Here is a 23,152-nt window from a genome sequence, read left to right on the forward strand (position 1 = left end):
CGAATGCAATGAATGAAATATTAAAAAAAACAAATGAATCGTTCTCTTCTCGTAATTAATATTGAATAGAAACCTAAAACTGAAACGTTGAAGATAAAAAAAGACTAACGTCAAATACACTAATATTTGCACAAAATTTTATATTCAAAAATAAATAAAACATTTATTATCACATCTATTTTATGCTAATTGCTGCAATTTTGGAGAAAGAAAAAAAATAAATAAAAGCTACAAAGTATTTTCGATAAAATCTTTGTTTTTTTTTATTGAATATTTTAATAATTCGCGCGCAAAAAAAAAATGGCAATAAAAAAGGATAGATTGTCAAGGGAAAATTCGATAAATATCTGCGATTTTTTAAAAACTTTAAAAAAAAAACTCCCGATTTCTTGTTCCAAAATTAACAACAATATTTGATAATAGCATCATCATCTTCTTTTTTTTTAAAGAACAATATGTAAGCTCATTTGTCGAATAAAAAAAAAAAAAAAAAAAAACATAAAGGAAAAATGCACAAAAAATTTTTTACAATTAATAATAATAAAAATATGTACAGAGCGTTTTTTTTCCTCATCTTTGTATTGAATACAATTTAAATGCAGTAAAAATGGAAAATTTTGTATCGAAGAGAAACTGAAACAATTTCACTATTAAATGGAAAAAAAAATGATGAAAAATAAAAGAAACTGATTAGCAATTCCATAAAAAATTGATTCAAAGTTTGTTGTCTAATTGTGAGGAAAGAAACTTATGAATTGAAGTGGCATTAATTTGAATGAAATAATAAAATAAAGGAGGAAAAAAAAATGAATATCAATAAATACCAATTAAAAAAAAAAAACAGAAAACACCGGTTTAGTTTTAGACGCAAATTCGAATCCGACATTTTTTTTTAGAGAAAACCGTAATCAATTTTTCTTTTCTTATACATACATGAGAAAAAAAGAAGTTTACTAAAAATGTAAAAAAAAATAATTAAAACAATATATATATGTATATATATAAGCGAAGCAAATTTAAATTAAGCAATAAATTTCAAACAAATAAAATCCCTCATAATCTTTCAATAATTCTCAGGACATTTTCATCATCAAAACGTATGCTGGCACTCAAATTGTACAAATCTATTCATATACACAATAGTTATATTCATAACAAATACCATAACAAGGAAATTTATTCGAAAATTATGCGAATAAATTAAAATAAATAAACCAGTAAATAAATAAAAAAGGAATTGCCATGTTCAAATACAAAAGAAAGAGTTCCGAGGAGTTTGCTCATTATGGCCTGAAAATTACTGTAAATAACATCTCTCTTTTCTCCATTCCTCAACTTAGACCTACAGTTAAAGTTTATTTTATACAACTGAACATAAAAATCTCCCCAATAATGTCTAAAAAATTTTCAAACAAAGTTTCAAATTCAGTTTTTTGTTACATATTTCCAAACAAAAAACAAAACAAAAAAAAAAAAAACAAAGCTTTTCTTTCTCATTTCACCTCAAACGATGAATCCCTGGTGATTTTGTCGACTGAAAAATTTTTGCCTAATAAAAGCTATTCTTTCTTAACTTAAAAAATTTTGACAAGCTATGCATTATCACTAGCGCAATGAAAAATAGTTTCTAACAAAGTTTTTTTTTTTCCTGTTAACTCATTTATCAAAAAAGGCAACTCAATATTTCAAAAACGCTTGAACAATGCAAAAAAAAAAAAAAAAAACAATTGGATTATTTTGAAATGCTAACTGAATAGTTCGAAAAAGTCTGCAGAATAATCCAAACAGTTTGCTGGAATTATCAGAAATCGACTCAATAATCTTCTAAGCTGATCGATTTCTCCCAAAGATGACAAAAATAACTAGAAGGCAATAATTGCTGCTACCAAAAGGTACATAATAACCTTGATAATTTATGACAAATTTCACTTCTTGTTCCTCTTCTTTGATTTCTTCCAGTAACCAGCTTCACTTTAATTTACCTACTGCTGCTGACTTATTACTATTTGTTGGATTCATTTTTTTTCCAAAACCAAACAACTTCGAAGATTTTGTCGATGAATTACTTTTCGATGATAGTGTTTGAATGCTAGAATTCTGATGCATCGAAGATGAAGCACCTAAAAAAGTGTGACTGCTTTCTTTACTTTTACCGGTTAACCGTGGAAACAACGTTTTCTTCTTATCCACTTCTTCCCTGAAATTTGAAATAATCAAGTAAAATCAAGTAAAAATGAAAATAATCAAAAGTATAATCGAAATAGAAGAAAAAGTATACATTTTAATAAGTAGATGTAAATATTATATTATTGGTTATACTCAAAATAAACCAGAAAAAAGTTATAATTACTAGCACATAATGTAGTAAATACTGGAAAAAAATTAGCATATTGCCTGCCTTTATAGCAAAATGAAGAAATTTTTTGTTATAAAATTTGCTATCGTAACATCTAATAATCCGATATTATTGCAATAAGGTTTAAAAAAAAAAAAAAAAAAGACAACCTAAATTGGTATTTAGAAAATGCCACTTTGACGAAAACAGAGAAAAGCTTACAATGACAATGAGTTAACACTTCCAGCAAGTTGATTTTGATAACGTTTAGGGTCTACCAAAGCTGCCAGAAGTGTTTTTTGCTGATCCAATTGACTATTTATTTTCGAAATCCACTGATCCTTTTCTTCCATTGTATTAGCTTGCGCTAAGAATGCGTTCGGTTGTGACGGATCATTACTCTTTAGAATAAAACGTAACGGTTCATCAGCAACAGTTGCTTCCAATACCATCTAAAATGAACAAAAACTATAAGATTTTTCCAAGAAAAATTTGATGCTAAGAAAAATTAAAAAAAACCCTCAAAAGAGGACAAAAAACAAGTAAATTTGCAGCGAATCAAAGCAGATGCTATTTGAATGTAAAGAAGATACCAAATGTTATCGAAATTTTAGGGAAAGTTGAAAATTTTCATCCTTTTCAAAGAGAAAAAAGATTGAAAAGTTTAGAATTGATCTATTTTTCTCATTATTATACTTGTTGACTTAATCAAAAAACAAAATGATAACATTATCGAGAACACTGGCACAAGATTACTTTAGTTATATCAAGTAAAACTCATGTAGTAAAATATAATCTACGTAATAGCTTACTTATTGAAAATGCTTATTTTACCACAATTTTAAATGATCTTTTGAGAAAATTCGAGTGTCGAAATCATTCCCTATTATTATATTCTTATATTGAACTAACAAAAAGTAATGAAGAATATAAACATAAAGGAATGATGTTTATATTTTATAAGCATTGCTTAATGCCTCTTTTACAAAATTTTCGAAAGTCTTTCTTTAACAAATTTAAAAGCTAAAAGTCTGTTTTCTTTTTTCCCTTTCTAAACACATCTACCTCGCTCTCCTTCTTCTTTCATGATTCTCCTCTTCACAAGAACTCTAATGTAGCAAAGGAAAAACTTGAAAATCCAAACTTTGAGAGTCAAAAATTGCGATCAACAACTTCAAACTATACTATATATTCCTGCAAACAAAAACAATCACTTCCTGGTACTTCATTTTTAGAAAAGTAAAATTTTATAACATGTTTTCGATGTTCCTTTTTCTCTCCATGTCTTTCTCAGATTTTGTTGTGACAAAGCAATTGCTGTTTTTAAATGTTATATTTGTCACCTTTAAAATTCTGATTTCTCCTTATAAGAAAGGGATCAGTAGTAAGTAACCGATGAATGAAGAAGACTATTGAACTATTCCCATTAATGTTAAACAAATAATTCATATGTAATCACCGATATGATAAAACGGTCAATCGTAAGCTTAGTGACATAAATACGAAGAAATAAATACTTGGGCAATGAGAATGATGAATTTGTAATATTTTGTAAAAACATCCCCTGTTATACTTTTTATGCTTAACTTTTTCATTTCCTATCCTAAGTTATACGTCATATTGCAACATGTCAACATATCGTTTAAATTCACACTTCTTAATATTAGATATTACTTGTCATACGGTAGAATGAAATTATCACGATGGCATTTCCTTCCTCCTATTTTAAGCAATATCTCATCATGTGAGAAATAACGGATATTAATTTCCAGTTTAGATGGAATAATGCTATAATAAACTACTCAGAAAGAGATGAAGAGGAAAAAAAAGCCAAAATTATGTTCAGAAAAGAGAATGAATTTTTCCTCCTTTAGGAATATTATATTTTACAATGCTATAGGAAATATGCCAACCAATTCTTCAATCTATAAGTATTCTATAATGATTTGTAATCAAAATTTAACCACAAAATTATGTAAAAATTGAAGCATAAATCAAAACCATAGATTTTGAATGAAAAGTAGTAAGGTGTTTTTTTCGACCTTTCAGTTAAAATTAAAGAAATTTAGTACAGCACATCTTCATTTGTTTACAAATTAAGATTGAGAAACAAAAGGAACAAAAAAACAACAACAACAAAAAAACCTAAACTGCTACGTAAAATTAAAGTAAATAAACTTACTTTATTAACCATAATTTGACTTTTGAAGATGTATGTAGGATTACCAAATTCTTTCTTCGGCAAAATACAATCGGCGATGATTGCAGACTGCTCAAACAAAAATATTCGCCTATCTTTTCCTTTGAAAGGCTGTGATGGAGCATTATCTGAGATTGCCACTGTTCCCTGTGAAAGTTTGTTGAGTTTTACGAAATAATTTTCAAAATTCATGTACAATTTACGTACATAACTTACTTATACTACATCGCATTTGCATGAATTAATGCTATCACTTGAAATTACATAGAATGTTTTATGATAAATTATTAATGTAGGCATGACCGCATATTTTATTTTTGATTTTCGTGAATGATAAATGTAGATAGATAAACCTGATATATCAATTTCCCTTGAGCACTTAAATTTCCGTCGAAATTTTGCAATCGGCCAACTTGCATCATATCATCGCATGCTTTTGGTACTACATGCATTACCTATAAAACAAAATTTATAATCTTTGTCCAATTCTATCATTATGATTATAGATCTATGTAATAGCATTAGATAACAAATGACATAATATAATGATTTCGCTTTGCAGTATCTAACTGAATTCTTTCTAATCTCAGCTATCTCTCGATCTGTACTAGACGAGAAAAATCTTAAAATTAAATCACTACTGTTCTTGAGTTAACTAAAAAAAAGAAAACGGCAATTGAACTACAGGAAATATGAACTCTTCTAAATACATAAATAAACCTGAAGAGCTTTTTCCAAGATATCCATTCGATCACCCGCTCTTTCTGTATATTTCAAAATATCCTTCATCAATAATTGATATTTCATTATACGCTGCACTGGCTTGATTAAGAGATCACATAGTGCTATCTTATGACCCAATTTCTGTTTTGTTTCAGCGAAGAACTAAATTGTGAATTAGCTATCTTTTTGGCTGTAACAACAACAACAACAATAACAAAGAAACCACTTAGGTAAGATTTTGAATCTTTTATAGAAGAATACATGATGAGTGGAGTAATAAAAAAAAGTAAAACTGAGACACAAAACTTTATTTTTGATGTTGAAATTTTCATGCAGAAGGGAAAGATATTATTTTAAGCCTCAACAAAAAGTCTCATCAAAGAGTGAACACAACAGAATGATAAAGCTTTGATCATTTTAAAGTATATCATACATTAAATCGAATATTTAAATAATTATGATGAGAAAAGAATTATGCGCAGTAATTGCTTAATATATGGTAAACAATAAACTCAACAACAAAGTGGTAGAATGAAGAGGAAGTGAGATTTCACAAACACAAACATACCTGTTCAAAATCATCCTGTGCCATCAGAAAGTCTGACTTTGGCTTATTCTGACAATATTTCACATAATATGTATGTAGCCTTCGTTCCTGCAATAAATCAATTATTTAAAATGCCTATTCTCAGTCACTAATGATTTTAGTTGCAATTCATTATTTACGTCATTCAATGAGCTAAGCAGGTTACAGCATACAATGATTTATCACCTCTCTCCACTTATAGATTATGTGAAAAATTTGTTACAACTAACGAATTTCATTTTACACAGTTATTGTGTATAATGATATATTAGACTTCCCATTCTACCAAAAATTTTAAAGTGCATCTAATCAACAGTTTATTTTGCTGTACATTTCATTGATATACAAATCTGAATTAGCGTAAATTTAAGTAATAATTAAGTGGAAAAAGCATTAAGCAAAAAACTTATCAAAAATGACCATCAAAAAGTTTTCAGATAAAAAGGGATTTCAGATTAAAAAGGAGAGTAGACAGTAATCAGGCGATCAAAGCAACATGAACTGTGATAAATCTATATAAACTCCTTATCATGCACAATTAACGATTATACATGACATGATGACATGATGAAAAAGTTCAATAAACTGAAAATTTTGTCTAAATGAAAAAAATGGAAGATGCTAAACTTACGTATTTAACAAAGGCATTACCCGCAGCTTCATAATCTTCGAGGCACTTTTCAATTTCTTTTAAAAATAACCTGAAAAATAAAGTAAAATAAAGGAAACGGTTAAAAACTGTGAAGTAGTGGCGTTAAAAAAAATTTAAGGAAAAATAAATGAATAAAGTAATAAATAACATAAAATAATAGGCAAGAATAAAATAATTACGTTTTGTGAAAATCAAGAATCTGAGCAATATTTGCAAAAATAATTTTGTCTTTGCCAACCAAATCCTCTGGCAATTCCATCGTTTGCAAATTTGCCATATATCCATCTACCACTGAACTCAAATCTTTTACATAATCCCGTTCTGTATCAACCAATTCCATTAGCACATATCTAAGAACAAAAATAAAATGTGAATTTTGAATATAGATAAATGTTTGAATCATGATCCCACTTAATGATAACCAACCAAAAATTTAAGCTAATCACAACCATCAAAAGCTATTCTACATCCAGTCATAAGTTATAACAATTATAAGCTAATGGCAATTGCTATCAATAGAACCAATTAATCAAATAAACCAATTCCAAGCTAATAGATATTTTGCTAATATGAATCATAATTGTTGAATTCAAAAAAATAAAAGAATACGAACTGTCGCTTTTGCCTTGCAATATCCTGAGGATTTTTTTCTGCCTTTCCTGAAGCACTGCTTTGATCTTCCGTTGTTTCAGTACAAACAACTAATACATCGCTTGCGTGTTGTTCTTCCATCTATAATATTCCACATTTGAAACCAGCTAACAGTTTTGAAATTTAAGCAGGCATTTTATTTAATATGTTTCCAAACAAATAAAGCAACTCTAGAATGATTATTTCAAAATAACACTATTATGCTTACAAATGATTATGTATTATGCTGAAACAGATCGCAGCTAATGTATTAAATATATACATAATATTAGCTACAGTTATTATCCAATAAACTATCCGTATTCAAGCAAATTCAAAAAAAAAAAAAAAAAAACTTCTAAAAAAGAAAAAATCCATAAAAGACAGGATTCTTTCATGTATACCACCACCATATTATCTCCAATTTTTTTTTTCTTCAAATTATGTAAAATAGAAAAACATTAAAGAAATATTAATCTATTTTGCTTTCATTATAAACTAGAAATTGATTACACCGCTAAAACTTTTAAAAAAAGAAAAAAAAGACAGAAAAACTAGCACATCGAATGTCATTAATAGAAAAAGCTTCCAATTTTTTTATTTTCCTCTTCTGTTTTTTCCTTTTCAAATATATCTCGTAAAAAAAGAGAGAAATGTAGGGAAAGAACAAGGAAGACATAGGAAAACCTCGGAAATAGAAATAATGGAAAAAAGTGAATAATACGATTAAAGTAGTGATAAAATAATAATAATAATAATAATAGCAATTATTAGTAATAATAATACGGAATCTTTGGTAATAAATATTTATCTCTTATCTTGGTCTTATCACTACTTCTCTAAGTAACCAACAACTGCTCAACTTTATATTCCTTTCCTTTTTTTTAAAACACTTTTTCTCCTCCACACTTTTACCTTCACTTTCTGTGAAAAAATTTCATAGAGCGTAATAAATTAAAAAAACGAACGTGAAGAAAATTTTTAGAAAAAACTGACAATTTCCAGATAATATAACATAGAAACTATGATATAACAGCTAGTTTGCCTTCTATCATCTTCCTCATTTACTTAACTTGTTATTACATGTATCATTTGATCAAAGATTATTTGATCACTATAATTTACCAATATTTTAATAGGTGAATTAGAAAATTTGAATTAAATAAAGCTATCAATATTTCAGGAACAAAGCAGTTGTGTATTCAGTAGAACAAAGGCAAATTCAAGCAAATATTTTTAACTTCCTTTTTTTTTTTTCGTTTTGTTCTCTAATCTTCATATAATTCCCAATTTCCCAGAACATATCTCGTTAAATATGAATTATCCACCAAACAGTAAATGTCGATCACTTTTACAAGATTACCTTTGCTGCTAAAATATTCCCCCATATTTGGAAATCTCGATTATGACAAACGTATCTACATCCGATACGTAGTCGATTTTAATATTGACTACATACCTGATACAGATTGGTTATATCAGAAATCTCCGTTAAGTTACGTTCTGTTTATTTTCATCTTATTTGATTAAACGATTAACAATTTAGAATTATACAAATAATCAATACTGTAAATTAATTATAAGCGAACATGTACTGAAATTAAGAAAAAAGAATTTCTTAATGAAGTTTCAAATAACTACATTTCAGTAATAACTTACTATGCAACTGTAATATGCCATTCAAAAAAATAACATTCGCTCTTTCTTATATCTTCTAAGATTTTTAATTACATGTTAACAAAAGACGAAAACAAAAGAAAACAAAGAAGTACATAGCAATATTAGAATACTTCGGGAAAATGTTAGTAAAAGTGATTTTTTCATCTCTACTAAATATAAGTTTGAATTTATGTATATAAAGCAATTCATTTTTCCTTTCTTTTTTTTTTCAACAGCAAAAAACTTTCAAACCAAAAAAGCAATAATGTTTAGTTAGAAAGAACAAATTGGTAATCAGCCTTGTATTTCCATTCCAATTCCCTTTCCTATGTATTGGCCATATGCATCTATCTACTTACCCTAAAATTCATATATAATAAATGCCTTACTATCTTAATCTGCTCTAACTCTACCCATTTTTGAATAATTTTATTCCATAATTTCACATGTATGCATGCATACCCAGATGGCTTAGTACACTCCTGGGATTTTATCTATTTCTCTTCCTTTTTTTAGCCTTCTATCATTAAGTTTAACTTATCAGTAGTTAGTTTAGATTTAGCTACTACTGCTTTGCTCCTGTTGCTGCAGCATGATTCGATCTCGTCTAGATAAGTCAATCTTGTTTTTGAATTCTTTGCATTTTACTCCTCCAAATAGCATAAGTTCATCATTTGCATCAATATGCATACATCTCACCTCTTTATGCTAACCCATGTTCAATTCAAGCTGCAAATATAATAATATCCTTACGTAGATGCGTAAAAATTACATTACTGCAATCAGCAATTTATGCAATCTATTCCTATTATCATTTGTCCTTCCTTAAAATTCACCCTTATTTAAATTTAAATTCTTTTTTTTCCCTTCTTCTCCCTTTTTTTCTCATATGCTTATTTCTCAACTATCTAACAAACTATTAAAAAAAAAAATTTCTCCATTTATTATAGTAATACCAAAAAAATTTTTAAACACAATGTACTCAAATCTTCAAATATTTTCCGCCAACAATACTTTGTTATCATCAGAAAACAACTCAAAATTATTAATGAACCACATGGATATTCACGGGGAAAGAAGGCATTAAAAAATGAAATTATTATGGAGATCAATTACTACTGACTGATAACAGTCAAATTCGTCATCAATTGTCACGAAAACTGAAAATTCATTAACAACCGATTATTAGATTACCAAAAGGTAATTTAAAAAAAAAAAAAAAAAAACTTAAAAAGTTAATTCCCAATCCTTTCAATCGGGTGATGTTAGCAGCTTATCGAAGGCAAGATTTCCAGATCACTGACTTCTTAAAATTGTCAGTGAAGATTTAAATTGTCTTCATTTCTACATACCTAACTAACGAAAAGAACGGAACAGTTTAGCAATTTCCTTATCAAAAACCTCAGTCCGAGAAGTATACATTTAATCGTATCCCAAATCAATTATGTCACCATCGTACACCGCTTGAAAATATACCATATTGAATAAGAAATATCCATCAGTATAAATTAATCAAAATTCAATACAAAAAAAAAGTGTAAAAAAAAAGTAAAGAGAAAAAAACTTTTCATGAACTTTCCGTTAAAACTGAAACATATTTAGATCTCAATTCATTTGCCGTTATTTTTTTCATTCTAAATTTTCAACGAAATAGAACAATTAATTTGTAGTAAAGTTGGAAATCAAAAGTAAGCTGAGATAAAAAGAAAAGAAGACCAAAATAAAATTCATGTTGATAGGATGTAACTATCTCGATAACTAATCATCACTATAAAATAATGTGAATAATAAATGTGCAAATGCATTTTCCAACTTATCATATAATTCTTCCTTTTCAATTATTTATTTGATCTTTTTTCTCCCACTAACTTTAGCAACATAATATCATTTCATTGTAAATAACAAATATATGGTAGAAGTAATATAAGTAAAAATATTTCTTTAATAAAAAAAAGAAAAAAAAAAACCAAAAATGTGATTGGTAATTTCTTCATTTTTTTTTTTTTTATAAATTTTAAGCGCTATTGTTATGTTAGAATGAAATTATGAAAAGAAAAAGAACACAGTATATATTAAAATGTAATGTGATTGAGATTTGCTGGTATTGTAATTTGGCATATTACTAAAGTAGTAGTAGTAAGAAAGTAGAAAAGTCTCACAAAATTTCCATATTAGAGCAATTACTAAATGCAAAGTTTGATATTTACTACGACATCATGTCATAAATGAGAAGTATTTCACTAATAAAGTTCAGATAAATAAGTGCATAAAAACAATTTCTACTTATAAATGCAAATTTATTTAAAAATAGTTCTAATGAAAATAGTAAAATGACAAACATAAAAAAAAAAAAAAAAACTTTAACTAGTAAACTAATTTAAAACTAAAATGTAGTTGACAAATAATTCTGTCAAATGCTTATGAAAAATGCAAAAGATTAACTTGATTACTAAATTGTGTGCAGTATCGTTCTTGCTAATAAATGTATTCAAATGAATTTGACATGACGAAAAAATGAAATGAAAGGAAAAAAAAGAAATTGAAATGGATCAAAAATATCTGAAAGGAATTTAAATTTGCAAAAAAAAAAAAAAAAAAAAAAAAAATAAATAAATAAAATAAAAGTTTCATAAAATAAAAATTACTTACTGATGTGTTTCTAGAAGCAGCAGCATCAGCTACAGCACTACTTAATTCACTCATTGGTGGTGGTAATTCAAATTCACCCTGATCGGAGAATGATGCTATTGACTCAGTTGTTGGATCAATTAATGGAGGATTCACTGAAAGTAATCCTCCAGCAACGGTAGTTAATGCTTCTTCTTGCCCACTTGTCGAATGTGTTTGATCGTCACACAATGATAAAACACTATGAGCACCTCCTGCTGTTGTTGTACCAACAATCGTTAAATCTGATTCTACAAAATCCTAAAAAAAAAAGTAAAAAAATAAACAAATAAAAAAAAAAAACTATCAAAAAAGTATAAATTTATTTGGAGAACAAGCTATTTGTTACCTGCACTAACTTATTACATTGATTTCATTTCGTAATAATAATCAGTTAAACTATAGCAATTATCTACTTTCTTTTTTTTCACAATGAAAAAAAAAAGAAAGATTATTTCGATTAATTATTCCACAACAGTTCAATTAATTAAAATAAGATTATTCAAACTACAAATGAAAAAATTTGCATTAGAAATCATTTCGGCAATACATTAAGAAAATGTGCTGTAGTGACAAATGAAATTAAAATTACAACATGAAAAAAAAAAAATCATTGCAAATAAATAACCCATAAAACAATGACAGCAAATATTAAAATGAAGAAAAATATGTTTAAAATGAAACATACAACTATGAAAAAAAGAAAAGATAAATGAGAAGAAAAGGTAATTCAGTCATTTTATGACACAATAATGTAAATTAACAAAATAAGCAAGTAAATGAGATAATCAAAATGAAAGCCCAATTCTCTTCTGTTTCTTTTCCTCTTTAGTAAACATTATTTTGGAAAATATAAGACAGGAATGAAAGAGAGAGAGAGAGAGAGAGAGAGAGAGAGAGAGAGAGAGAGAGAGAGAGAGAGAGAGAGAAGGAGTGAAAAAAAAAAGAAGGATGAAGAAAAGTCATTTCTTTTATCCCATTTCTAAGGGATAACAATACAAGCTAAAAAGGATTGTGATGAGAAAATAATAAACAACATTTATATTATTTCGTTTGATAGAAAAAAAAAAAAAAAAGAATTTCAAGATCATAATATATGAAAAGGCAAAAAAATGATGAAAAATATTAGGAAAAGTGTTCAAAGGATGGTGAAAGTAAAAATGGGAAAAAAGAGGAAAGAAGAAGAAATAGGAAAGGTAAACAAAAGAATGAAAAGAAAATAAAAGAGAGGGAAGAGAGATACATTAAAATTCAAAATTAATACTAAAAATTAGAAGTAAAAGCATCGATTTATTGTCCTGATAATGATTAACAGGTTAATTTTTATAACTAAGCTTAAGCTCTATATACAAAATAACAGACTACAAAGAGAAAAAAATGAATGAAGAAAAGAGGTTGTAGAGGTAAAGTTAAGAGAAAATGATTGAGAAGATGAGTAATAATGTGAGAAAATTTGAAAGCTCTTACTTTAGTACAATCTTATTTCCAATTCTTTTCCTTTTTCTCTTTTACAAACCATTGTTTTTTCTTTTCTTTCCTTTCATTTTTGAATTACTTTCATGAAACTTTCATATGTTTTTCCCTTCTTTCTCTCTCTCTCTCTCTCTCTTTTTTCAAACATTTCTGCTGAATTAAGTTTAGTCGTTACTACTATTGCATTTACTTTATACAGTTATTAGTATTAAAATTAAAAAAAAAAACTTTTTTTCATTAAAGGAATAAAAGCTTCATTGTATAATAAAATATATTAAAGAAAAAAAAAAACTAATAGATAGATTGGATAATAACACTGAAAGGAGTAGAATAAAAAATAAAAGGGAAACAATTTTCAGATTTCTTCTTTTAAGACTAAAATGAAACAGTTGAAGGTGAAAAAGCAGAAAAGATAACAATGAGAAAAGAAATTTTTCTAAATACTTTAGTTTAAAATTTCATTTTATTTCTTTTTTATTAATGTCATTTGTTTTCGTAACGTAAAAAGAAAACAAAAATCAATATTTTTTTAAACTTTACTTTATGGCTTGAGTAAATTACTCATATTTTTTGATAGAAATTACGCTTGCGACATGGTTGTTATACGTATAACATACTATTTGACATATTGTAATTATCCCTTTCTTTTTTTTTTTTCAACAAATACGAAAGGAAAATGTAATTATACGATAAGAATCATTAAGAAAAAAAAAGTACTGCTGGTCAAATTGTACAAAGTTATCGATCAAATACGAATAACTGATGAACTTTCAGCAAAGTCTGATAATAAAAGAAATGCATTTCAAATGGTACAATGATAGATAATTTTCAAAATAAAAAAGGTTTAAGCATCAAGGAAGATTAAACATAGATAGTGAAAATGAAGACATTATTTCTATATAGATTTACTAATGTATTTATTTATTATCTTTCAGTCTAAACTTAAGTCCCTATTAAACTAAATATTACATACTTATTGCTATTTTTACTCTCTCAAATTATTTGATTGACTAAAAATACACAAGTAATTTATCAAAGATGCTATTTATTTTTTTTTTTTCCTCTTGTCCTTTCTTTAAACTCAATGTTTATCTTATCTAATGAAAGAAGGTTAGCAATGGGAGTGAAAGTAAAGATAAAGCAATGCATAATATTTGAATTAATAACAATGTATAAATATTTAGAATATTTAGACTAATTCTTTCAGCCTAAACTTAAGGAATATGAGTTGCATTCCAGGATTTAAAATGAACTGGTGAATAATTTTAAATATCATTCAATAAATTATGAAAAAAAAATATAAATATATATATACATGAAAATAGCAAAGAAAAAATCATAGCAAACGCAACATTGCTAACTGCATTTAAAGAGTATTTCCAGAAACAAATTGAAGTTTTGAAGTATCAGTTTAAAATTTAATTCATAGTCTCATCATTTCTGCATCAATCTATGTTCAAATAATTATAATCCAAAATTTAACCTTCATTTACTCTACCATATTATTACAAGGAAAAAAAAATTCCTATTTATATCCATTAGCTTTCTCATCTTTTTTTTTTTTTTTTTATTTTTCAATATTTGTTAGCCATGTTTGTAAATAGAAGATTTAAAAAAGTTTTAAAAGTAACTATCTAATTATAGGCACAATCGATAATAGTAATCGACAATAGATCACATTATTTTATCACAATGACAAAAATAGCTGATAAATAACGCACTATTCCATCAAAAAAAAAAAAATTTTGTTGCTTTTTTTAGTTTACTCAGATATTTTAAAATTTATCTAATTACTCGAGTTTCAAATAACTTTTCCTTTCTTCGTGGTAAACAAGAACTGATAAAAATGATAGAAAAAAGAAAAGAAAAACTGATGTACATAGTACACAATCATACATAAGTGATAATAGCAATGACAAATAATTACAGTGATATATGCCAAAAATGTTTAATAACTATGTGAAATAAATGATGCGAATAATTAAAGAGAAATTTTAGTTTTAAAATATTACTTAATTCCCTCCAGTATTTGGCATAAACTTTTGAGAAATTTACCACTTTTAAATATAAATCTTTTCGTAGGATGGAAAAAAAAATGAATATTATAACACAATTAAAGTGGAATAAAAATAAAAGATAATGAAGACAAATAACCATTTTAATAACTCAATAGGTGATATTATAATGAGATAGACATCCCAATCAGAGTTTTATACATTCGGTAACATTTTCCAAAATAATTATTATTGTTTGTTCAATCAATATTTCTAATTGAAAAAAGAGTGAAGTAAAAGCAAAAGGAAATGATAAGAAATTGATAAATGTTATCCAATTTTCGAGTCGTTAATTACTTATCAAGTATTAATCAATCATCAATAAAGTTGTAGCAAACTGATTGCTTTACAATTAAAAAAAAAAAACATCCAAAAGCAAACATAGAACGATGATTCAGTTAAAAAGAGATCGAGAAATGATAATAACTACAGCAGATTGTATTTATGAGATTGCTTGCTTGTATTCAAGTATAAATTTTTTTTTCATTTTGAAAATACATTTCTAAAGTTGATGAAAAAAAAAAGAGGAAAAGAGCAATAATGAAAAAAGGGATAGGAGAAGAAAAAAAAGTGAGGAAGGAAGGAGAAGGATGAAGTTAAGGAAATTAAATGAGACAGACAAAGGCCATTAGATGATCTTGAAAAGACAAATAAAAAAAGAATTCTTATGAAATGAGAGGGTAAAAGCGGTATATTTCTGTTTAGATGACAACAAAATCTGAGATAAAAATAGATGAAGAAGGGAGGAAGGGAGAAAAAGAAAAGAAAGAGAAAAAAGGAAGAAATAGAAGGTAAATTTGGTAGGAAATTTGATGCAATTGGGAATCATTTCTTTCAAAAAATAAAAAAAAAACGGTTGCATGGTGGTTGGATATCACTGAAAGGTATCACTTACAAGAACAAAAAAATAAAAATAAAAATAAATTATTTGGAACATGAGTTTATATCGCCTATATTTGACAAAAATGAACATTTAGGGATTGAAAACAAATAACATTAAAATTTATATTCATTAAATTTCAGGATATTTTAATCAAAGATAAGGACAATCTGGAATTTAATGGGTAATGAAGATATGTTCGAAAGAAACAATGCATACATAACTAACTGTAATGGTCAAAACAATAATAACATTGTTTTCTTGTTAAATTTTTACAGTTTTAAAATTAGAAAATGAATTAATTGGAAATATATAGATCAAATTTACATAACCAGAAATGTTTGAACAAGACTTGATAAATTATTTTCCTATTACTTTTTCTTTGCGAATTTTCGAGACAATATCTCCAAAAACTAGGATCTGCTGATAAACTTCATGCAATTGGTACAAAATTTCGACCAACCGTTCGTGAAAATTACCAAAAATATAATTTTAGAGAAGGAAAGCTAACAATAGAGTCATTTTTCGATTATCCAATTGGTTTTCAGTGATATATAATAAATATCATGAATGTCAATTAGTTAGCAGTAAATAAACATTTGGAAGCATATTAACATATTAAGAGACATTATAAGAGAAACGAAATTTTTAAATATGACGAAGAGCAGATAAATGGTTTGCTAAAAAATCTCTAAGGCAAATAAAATGTTTACCAAACTGAAATATTATTCCTTTCCGTATTATAGGAGATAGTAAAAAGAGTATGGAAAAGAGTATGACGAGTGACAAATAGTTTTGATGATTAAAATTCAGTCCTAAAATTTAACATAGAAATAAATTAACTAAACAAACCCTCGATAATAAGTGATCTTGCTGATGTTGATCGGTTAAGGAAGATGAGCCTGAATGAAGTGGATCTGTTGCACTATATCTAAGTTGTTGGCCACTAACTTTCCGTGTTGCTAATGACACAGACTGGGGACGTGGATGATTACCACTTAATGATCCTTGCTGTTGTTGTTGTTGTTGCTGCTGTTGACCGTTACTGAAGAAACGCCTAAAAATCATTTATTAATTGAGATACAATTAGCGATGTAAAAGTAATCAAGAAAGCCTAGAATGAAGGCGTAAAACCAAAACAAAAACTATAATAGTAAATGTTAATAAAAAAAAGAAGATCCTGAAATCTAATTAACTTTCGGTACTGAGCAAAGGAAGCTTAAAATCAATTTGAAATAAAAAAAAAAAAAAAATAAAATAAATGAAAATAAAGAATGAGATTAAATGAAATAGCCTTAAGTGGACTGAAGGAGTCGAAAACAAGCTAAACATAAATATGTGCGCTTGTAACTAGACAAAATAACTTGAAAAGAGAAAAAATCTGAAATTATCTAAAAGAAAAAAAGCTTAACTGTAATTATCGTTAATATAACTAAATTAATCTTAGAGAAAATTACTCGACAATTTTTGCCTTTCAGAGAAAAATTTATCCTTTCATATCCTTCAGCTCATTATGATAGCAAAAGTAAGGAATGAAATTCTGCAAACACATATCATCTCTCTAAATATCTAGAAAAGGAAAATTATCCTAAGTGAACTTTCCTAATTAATAGCTTACTTTCAATTCTCTATTATTCTTTGCATAAATCATCTTTTTTCTCAGACTAAAAATAATTCAATTAAGCATAATAGCAGAATATGTTTTTTTTTTTGCCAATGATATATAACGATTACAGACAATTGTGTTAGGTTCTTTGACAGTTTGCTATCAAAGTATTTCACATAAACGACTCATCAATTAGCTGCAATATTTTCTGTTTGGGTCACTTGATTTTCTCAGTCAGTGATTTCATTTCTTTTGCTTTATTTTGACTTAACAATTTTTTAGATATAATTTAATTCCTAGCCAGAAAAAAAAAAAGATAAAAAGATAGCAAAAATTAAACATGATGATAAAATAGTTGGAAATTGATTCAGATAATTATATAATAAAAAAAAAAAGAAAATTGTTTAGGTTGAATTAAGAATCGAAAAATCATGATTGAATTATCCAAATAACCCAAATAAGTTTTTTATATCTTTTATTATAATTTTTTTTTTAAATAATTATCCAAATAAATTAACAATATGATATAAACTGACTTCATTTTCATCATATCTTCATCAGCTATACTTTTGCTTAATTTTATCATTTTTCAACTTATATTCTTATCATTAAACAGCTTAATAATTGTCAGAAATTTCAGCATTCTAATACTTTTGAATAAAAAACAAATGTTCCAATAATAACTCAATTCTATGAATTTATCTTCAAAAATTTCCCTTTTTTTTCGTTTTCATTTTCTGCATTGTTCCGGTTTGTTCTTTGCTTTAAAATAAAGAAAAAAAAATCCTGCTGATATAATAATCTTCGTTAGCTATCAATATCTCATTATTCATATGACATATCTTTTTATTTTTTCATTATTCAGAGTACTTTCTGGAGAAATATGAAAAAAAAAAAAGATAAAAAGGAAAAGAGGAATGATTAAAAGAATAAAATATTTAAGCTTACCGCAAACTTTTCCTTTTAACAATATTTTGCGTCGATGAAGTGATATTGGTTAAATATGTGGGATCCACCAAGGGACGATCTGTTGAGCAGGATGCTGATGAGCCATCTAAAAGAACAAAAAATCAAGCTAATATTTGTACAATTTTAAAAATTATTAACTTCTTTTTATCTTACTCTTTTTACTTATCAATGCTAAAAAATAACATAAAATAAAGTATAAATGTGTATAATATAAATGTAAAAACATGCAGATATGCACATGAAGTTTCTCATTGCCAATTGCTTCAAGGCATAAAAATTTTATGTATTTCTATAAAGACATAATCTATAGTTCTCACAGACGGCGGTAGTAATGTATGTGATGAAAAATCTTACCATTACAGTGTAATAATATTATATCTAATCGTAGAATAAATGTTAATAGTATTAAATTTGAATCGAAATTTTTGAAAGTATTAGAAAATCTCCCCTTAGCATATACTAAAAAAGCATATAATTAGCGTATACTAAAAAAGAAAAAGAAAATGTAATTAGCATATGTTAAAAAAAATTTTTTTATCATTAATCATTATTGGAATTTTAAAAAGCAGATTTACAACAAAAGAGTAGCAACTTTCATGTTTTTTTTTTCTTTTTAATATGATATCTATAGAGGCTACTAAATACAAATTTTCATATTATGTCTTATCAAATTTACTGTAGTCTAGAAGATGAACTCGGATATTAGTAAATAAGGAATAATAAGAAATGCAAACAAAAAATGACGCAAAAAAAAAAAAAAAAAAACTCACATTATAAAGATTCATTCAATATTAAAATACCTCTTCCATCTATTTTAATCCTTATATAGTAAGTAAATTGTGAGTATAACTAAAGTATTGAATTTTAGCTTTAAAAAAAACAAGAAATTGCATTTCAATTTTTCTTTATTCCTAGACAGTCATTATTTGAATGGTTAACAGCAAACTTACTGATAAATTTTTAATGAATAAATGAAAAAAAGTTTTTTTGAAACATTTCTTAAAATTGTGCAAAAAAATTTGTCAAAATGAATAAAATTAATTAAAATATGACTGAACTTACATTATATATAGAGTTAATACAGAACTTCCACCTATTATTATTATTAAAGATCTGTTGACTTGAAACATATATATATATATATAACTCAAGGAGGAATAATACCTCTTTTTCAACTGAAACTACTAGTATAGACTTATCTTAAAATTAAAATATCATAAATTACAAAAAAAAGAAAAAAAAATTGTAACAATACCAGTTAATACATGGAATATTTACAAGTGAATTGAACGAAGAATAATAAATTTGAAGACGAACCATTAAATGAACTACCAAGCACTGTCTTTTCAGGTGTAGCAAAAATAACTTCCACAGGATTATCAAAATCACAATCTGTACTTTTCTGGCATCTGCCCGAAGTTGATGAAAACCAATGACGACGCAACGCTAATGACCAACGTTGCATACGACTAATACGGGACGAATTACCTGATCGTTTACCGTTTTCGCCTGATTCTACCGTATGTGAACGTTTCATTATTGCCCTGATCAATTCACACAATAATCTATTACTGTACTGGCAAATAATAGAATAGACGAATCAAACCATACAAATCATTTACTAAACCATTATTAGCTAACCGAATGGCAAAAATGATAATGAAATTGAAAGTCTTGCAAAAACATATTGTTAAGATTAAACCATCTAAGGAACTTATCACTTTTTATTTTTCTTTTGATTTTATTTCTTAAGAAATTATACCATAACTCCATTACACTTAATTTTAAATGTAGCAATCAAAAAGAAATCAGACGAAAGGAACAATAAAATAATGCAAAGTAAAGAGAAAAGAAATATCGTTAAAAGTAAAGAGATATCTTAAAAAAATATCTTGTAATTTTTTTTCCTTTCCTTTAGAAATTAAAATAAAACGAAAAAAAAAAAAAAAAAAAGGAATAATAAAATTCCAAATGACTAGAACTGCAGAAGAGATATAACAAAATAATAAAAAGGATTAAATTGTTATTTTGAAAAACAGAAATTTGTGATGATTCCTTAATTTTCATTAAAAAAAAAAGTGCAAAGTGTTATTGTATAAAGAATACATTCGAGTAGAATGTATACAGTATGTACTTTTGTTCATACTTTCCATCTATCAAACTATTTATTTCCTTGGTTTATTTGAAACATTAGCAAAATTTTTAAGCTTTAACAAAGAAGAAAAAAAAACAAAAAAAAAAAAAAAAAAAAACTTAGGACAAGAAAAATAAATGAAAAAAAAAAAAAAAGGAAAGGAAATGAAATGAACAGCATGATGCAATCTTTCTTCTTTTCAAATTGTACGGAAGAAATTAACGTAAGAAAAAGAAAAAACTTAGATAAGTTAAAAATGATAAATAGAAATGTTCAAAAAAAAAAAACTATGCGAAACGAAACTAAAATATATAATAGAAAAAGAAGAAAATAGAAGGTGAAAAGAGATAAAAAAAAATATGAACAATATAAACTGAACAAGAAGTAAATGAGTCTTGAAAAGAAGCTTAACGGAAAGGGTAATTGAAAGTGAATGAAAAATTGATTACAGAGAAATAAATATAAGAGAAGACTTTCTTTCTTTTTAGAAAGCAGCACTTTTTCACTAAATATGTAATATTGAGAAAGTTGGAAAAGCAAAGAAAACAATCCACAAAATTCTCTCTCTCTCTCTCTCTTTCTTCTCTTTTTATTAATCTTAATTTTGAAGAAAAACAAAAAAAAAAAAGAGAAAAAGACAGGAATGACATGTAAAATTTTATTAATGATGCTATCAAAATATTTCATAAAATTCAAAAAAAAAAAAAGTTGATATTAATGATTTTTTTTTTTTTTGCTTACACATATTTGTTGCAATTTTTCGCCTTATTTTTCTTCCTTTTTCCTAATTTGTTTATCAACTAAAGTTTTTTTTTCTGTCCAAGTACTACTATAATAACTTTAAACATACTAATAATATACTATCCTAGATCTTACAAAAAATTGAACATGAATTATTAAATGTACCTGAGAGTTTCGAGAAATTTAGAAAAATCTCACGAAATTATTACTATTGTAGAGATAATAACAAAAGTTTAGAGAATTAGAAATAAATGAGTTCATGAAAAAAATGTTCACAATATTGATGATTCGCTTTCATTAATGTTTATAATATCAATGGCAGAAGAGATTGTCTAATAAAACTTAAGCTAAGTAACATCAAAAATACCACTCAATTCTGCTTAAAGACATATTAGTACTTTTAAATTATTTCCATATCATATTTAGAAAAAATGTTGATTTTTTGTTTTATAATTTCTTACTTTCAAACAATTTTTCAGAACGTATTGATAATGCATTAATCTCATTCAATTTCATTACTTAAGCAAATTACGTACTATTCTCCAGATGCTATCCACCAGTTCATTCCACTATTTGACTTACTTTGATTTGAAAACACAAAATAACAGGATGGTGGGAGATTCATCGATCAGTCATATATTTTTAAATTCATAGTATACATTTCTGATCATATGGATAACTTTGGAATAACTAATTGAAGCAATAATAAATGGATTATTAAACAAAAAAAACAAAAAAAAAAATGAAAAAAATGAAAACACTTCAGGAAGTGTCTATCTACCGAATTTAATTCCAAATCTATTGACAAATAAAAATTACATTAAAATCTCAAGCTAACAAACAATTCGATAAGAAACAAGAATGCTTTATAACTTGCTCACAAGATGCGAACAGAATGATAAAATGATGGACGAGAAGAAGTGCTGGGAAAAAGTGAAGAGAAAGGAAAAACATGATGAAACAGATGAAATTGACAATTTCCCCCGACACAATTGAATAATTAAAAATGAAATGAAACAAAATCTTATTTTAGGATGCAGTTAGTAGCAGCAGATTTCTTTCATTTTTCTTTATTATTGTTAAAAAATCTAAATGAATTTTCTGCCTCATTGAAAAGGCAAAAAATTGGCTATACTTTATGAAATTCGAATTTTTCTAGGATCTTTTTATCTATTTCAACAGCTGAGCATTGTAAGAAATACCGTGTAATTGAGGATAAGCTTAAGAATCCAAACATTGTTAACCAATTTATATGCTTGTTGAGAGAACAAAAAAAAAAAAAAAAAAAAAAAAAGAAAAAGAAAAAATTGGCAATATAGCACTTTGTTTTCGGAAATTACGAAAAAGCTTGCTAAATCAATCGATCATTCGAATTGAAAATACATTTCAGACATTTAAAACATAAAAAAATGAGTGATTTCAAATCTGTCAAATTCCAGCACATCAATAAATTTTGCATTCCGGAAGAATTGAACTGTTCGAAAGATGAATGTCAGAAATTTAAGTGCAAACGTCAGCAAACATTGGTAGCAATAAAAAATACGAAATTAGAAATGTTTTAGAACAATCTATCTGTGTGATGATTCACTTTATTACATCTATTGCATATCTCTTTATCTCTCCTCTCTCTCTCTTATAACAACACTTTAAGCAGAAAAGTATCAGTTAGCGAATATTCCAACACTATCTATCAACAACATCATCGAAAATAAAAGCTAAAGCTTAGATTTAAATAAACAGTAGAAAAGAAAATTTTAAAGGTAAACGGCTAGACATTAAACATTTCTCTCTCAATGCAACTAATCATAATTAAACTTCTCATCATCCTCTCATCTTCTTCTTC

General features: G+C 26.4%; 1 protein-coding gene across 4 annotated transcripts; it reads right to left on the reverse strand.

Moving 5' to 3' along the window:
• Nucleotides 1–1,968: 1,968 nt before the first annotated feature.
• Nucleotides 1,969–19,971, reverse strand: Bm4418 (RhoGEF domain containing protein; the record flags this gene model as incomplete). Of its 4 annotated transcripts, XM_043079923.1 has the most annotated exons (13): nucleotides 1,969–2,197; nucleotides 2,558–2,787; nucleotides 4,518–4,682; nucleotides 4,889–4,990; nucleotides 5,256–5,420; nucleotides 5,827–5,913; nucleotides 6,476–6,545; nucleotides 6,676–6,846; nucleotides 7,110–7,228; nucleotides 11,435–11,713; nucleotides 16,712–16,916; nucleotides 18,414–18,519; nucleotides 19,752–19,971. In XM_043079923.1, 13 exons carry the CDS (start codon nucleotides 19,969–19,971, stop codon nucleotides 1,969–1,971), a joined length of 2,148 nt encoding a protein of 715 aa, XP_042935857.1. The 4 variants fall into 4 exon arrangements, with proteins under 4 accessions (XP_042935857.1, XP_042935858.1, XP_001895638.1 ...); XM_043079924.1 differs by lacking the exons at nucleotides 16,712–16,916; nucleotides 18,414–18,519; nucleotides 19,752–19,971 and having other exon boundaries at nucleotides 11,435–11,488; XM_001895603.1 differs by lacking the exons at nucleotides 11,435–11,713; nucleotides 16,712–16,916; nucleotides 18,414–18,519; nucleotides 19,752–19,971.
• Between the last annotated feature and the right edge of the window lie 3,181 nt (nucleotides 19,972–23,152).

Source organism: Brugia malayi (assembly GCF_000002995.4).
Source record: "Brugia malayi strain FR3 genome assembly, contig: Bm_v4_Chr3_scaffold_001, whole genome shotgun sequence".
NCBI classification, from domain to species: Eukaryota; Metazoa; Nematoda; class Chromadorea; order Rhabditida; family Onchocercidae; genus Brugia; species Brugia malayi.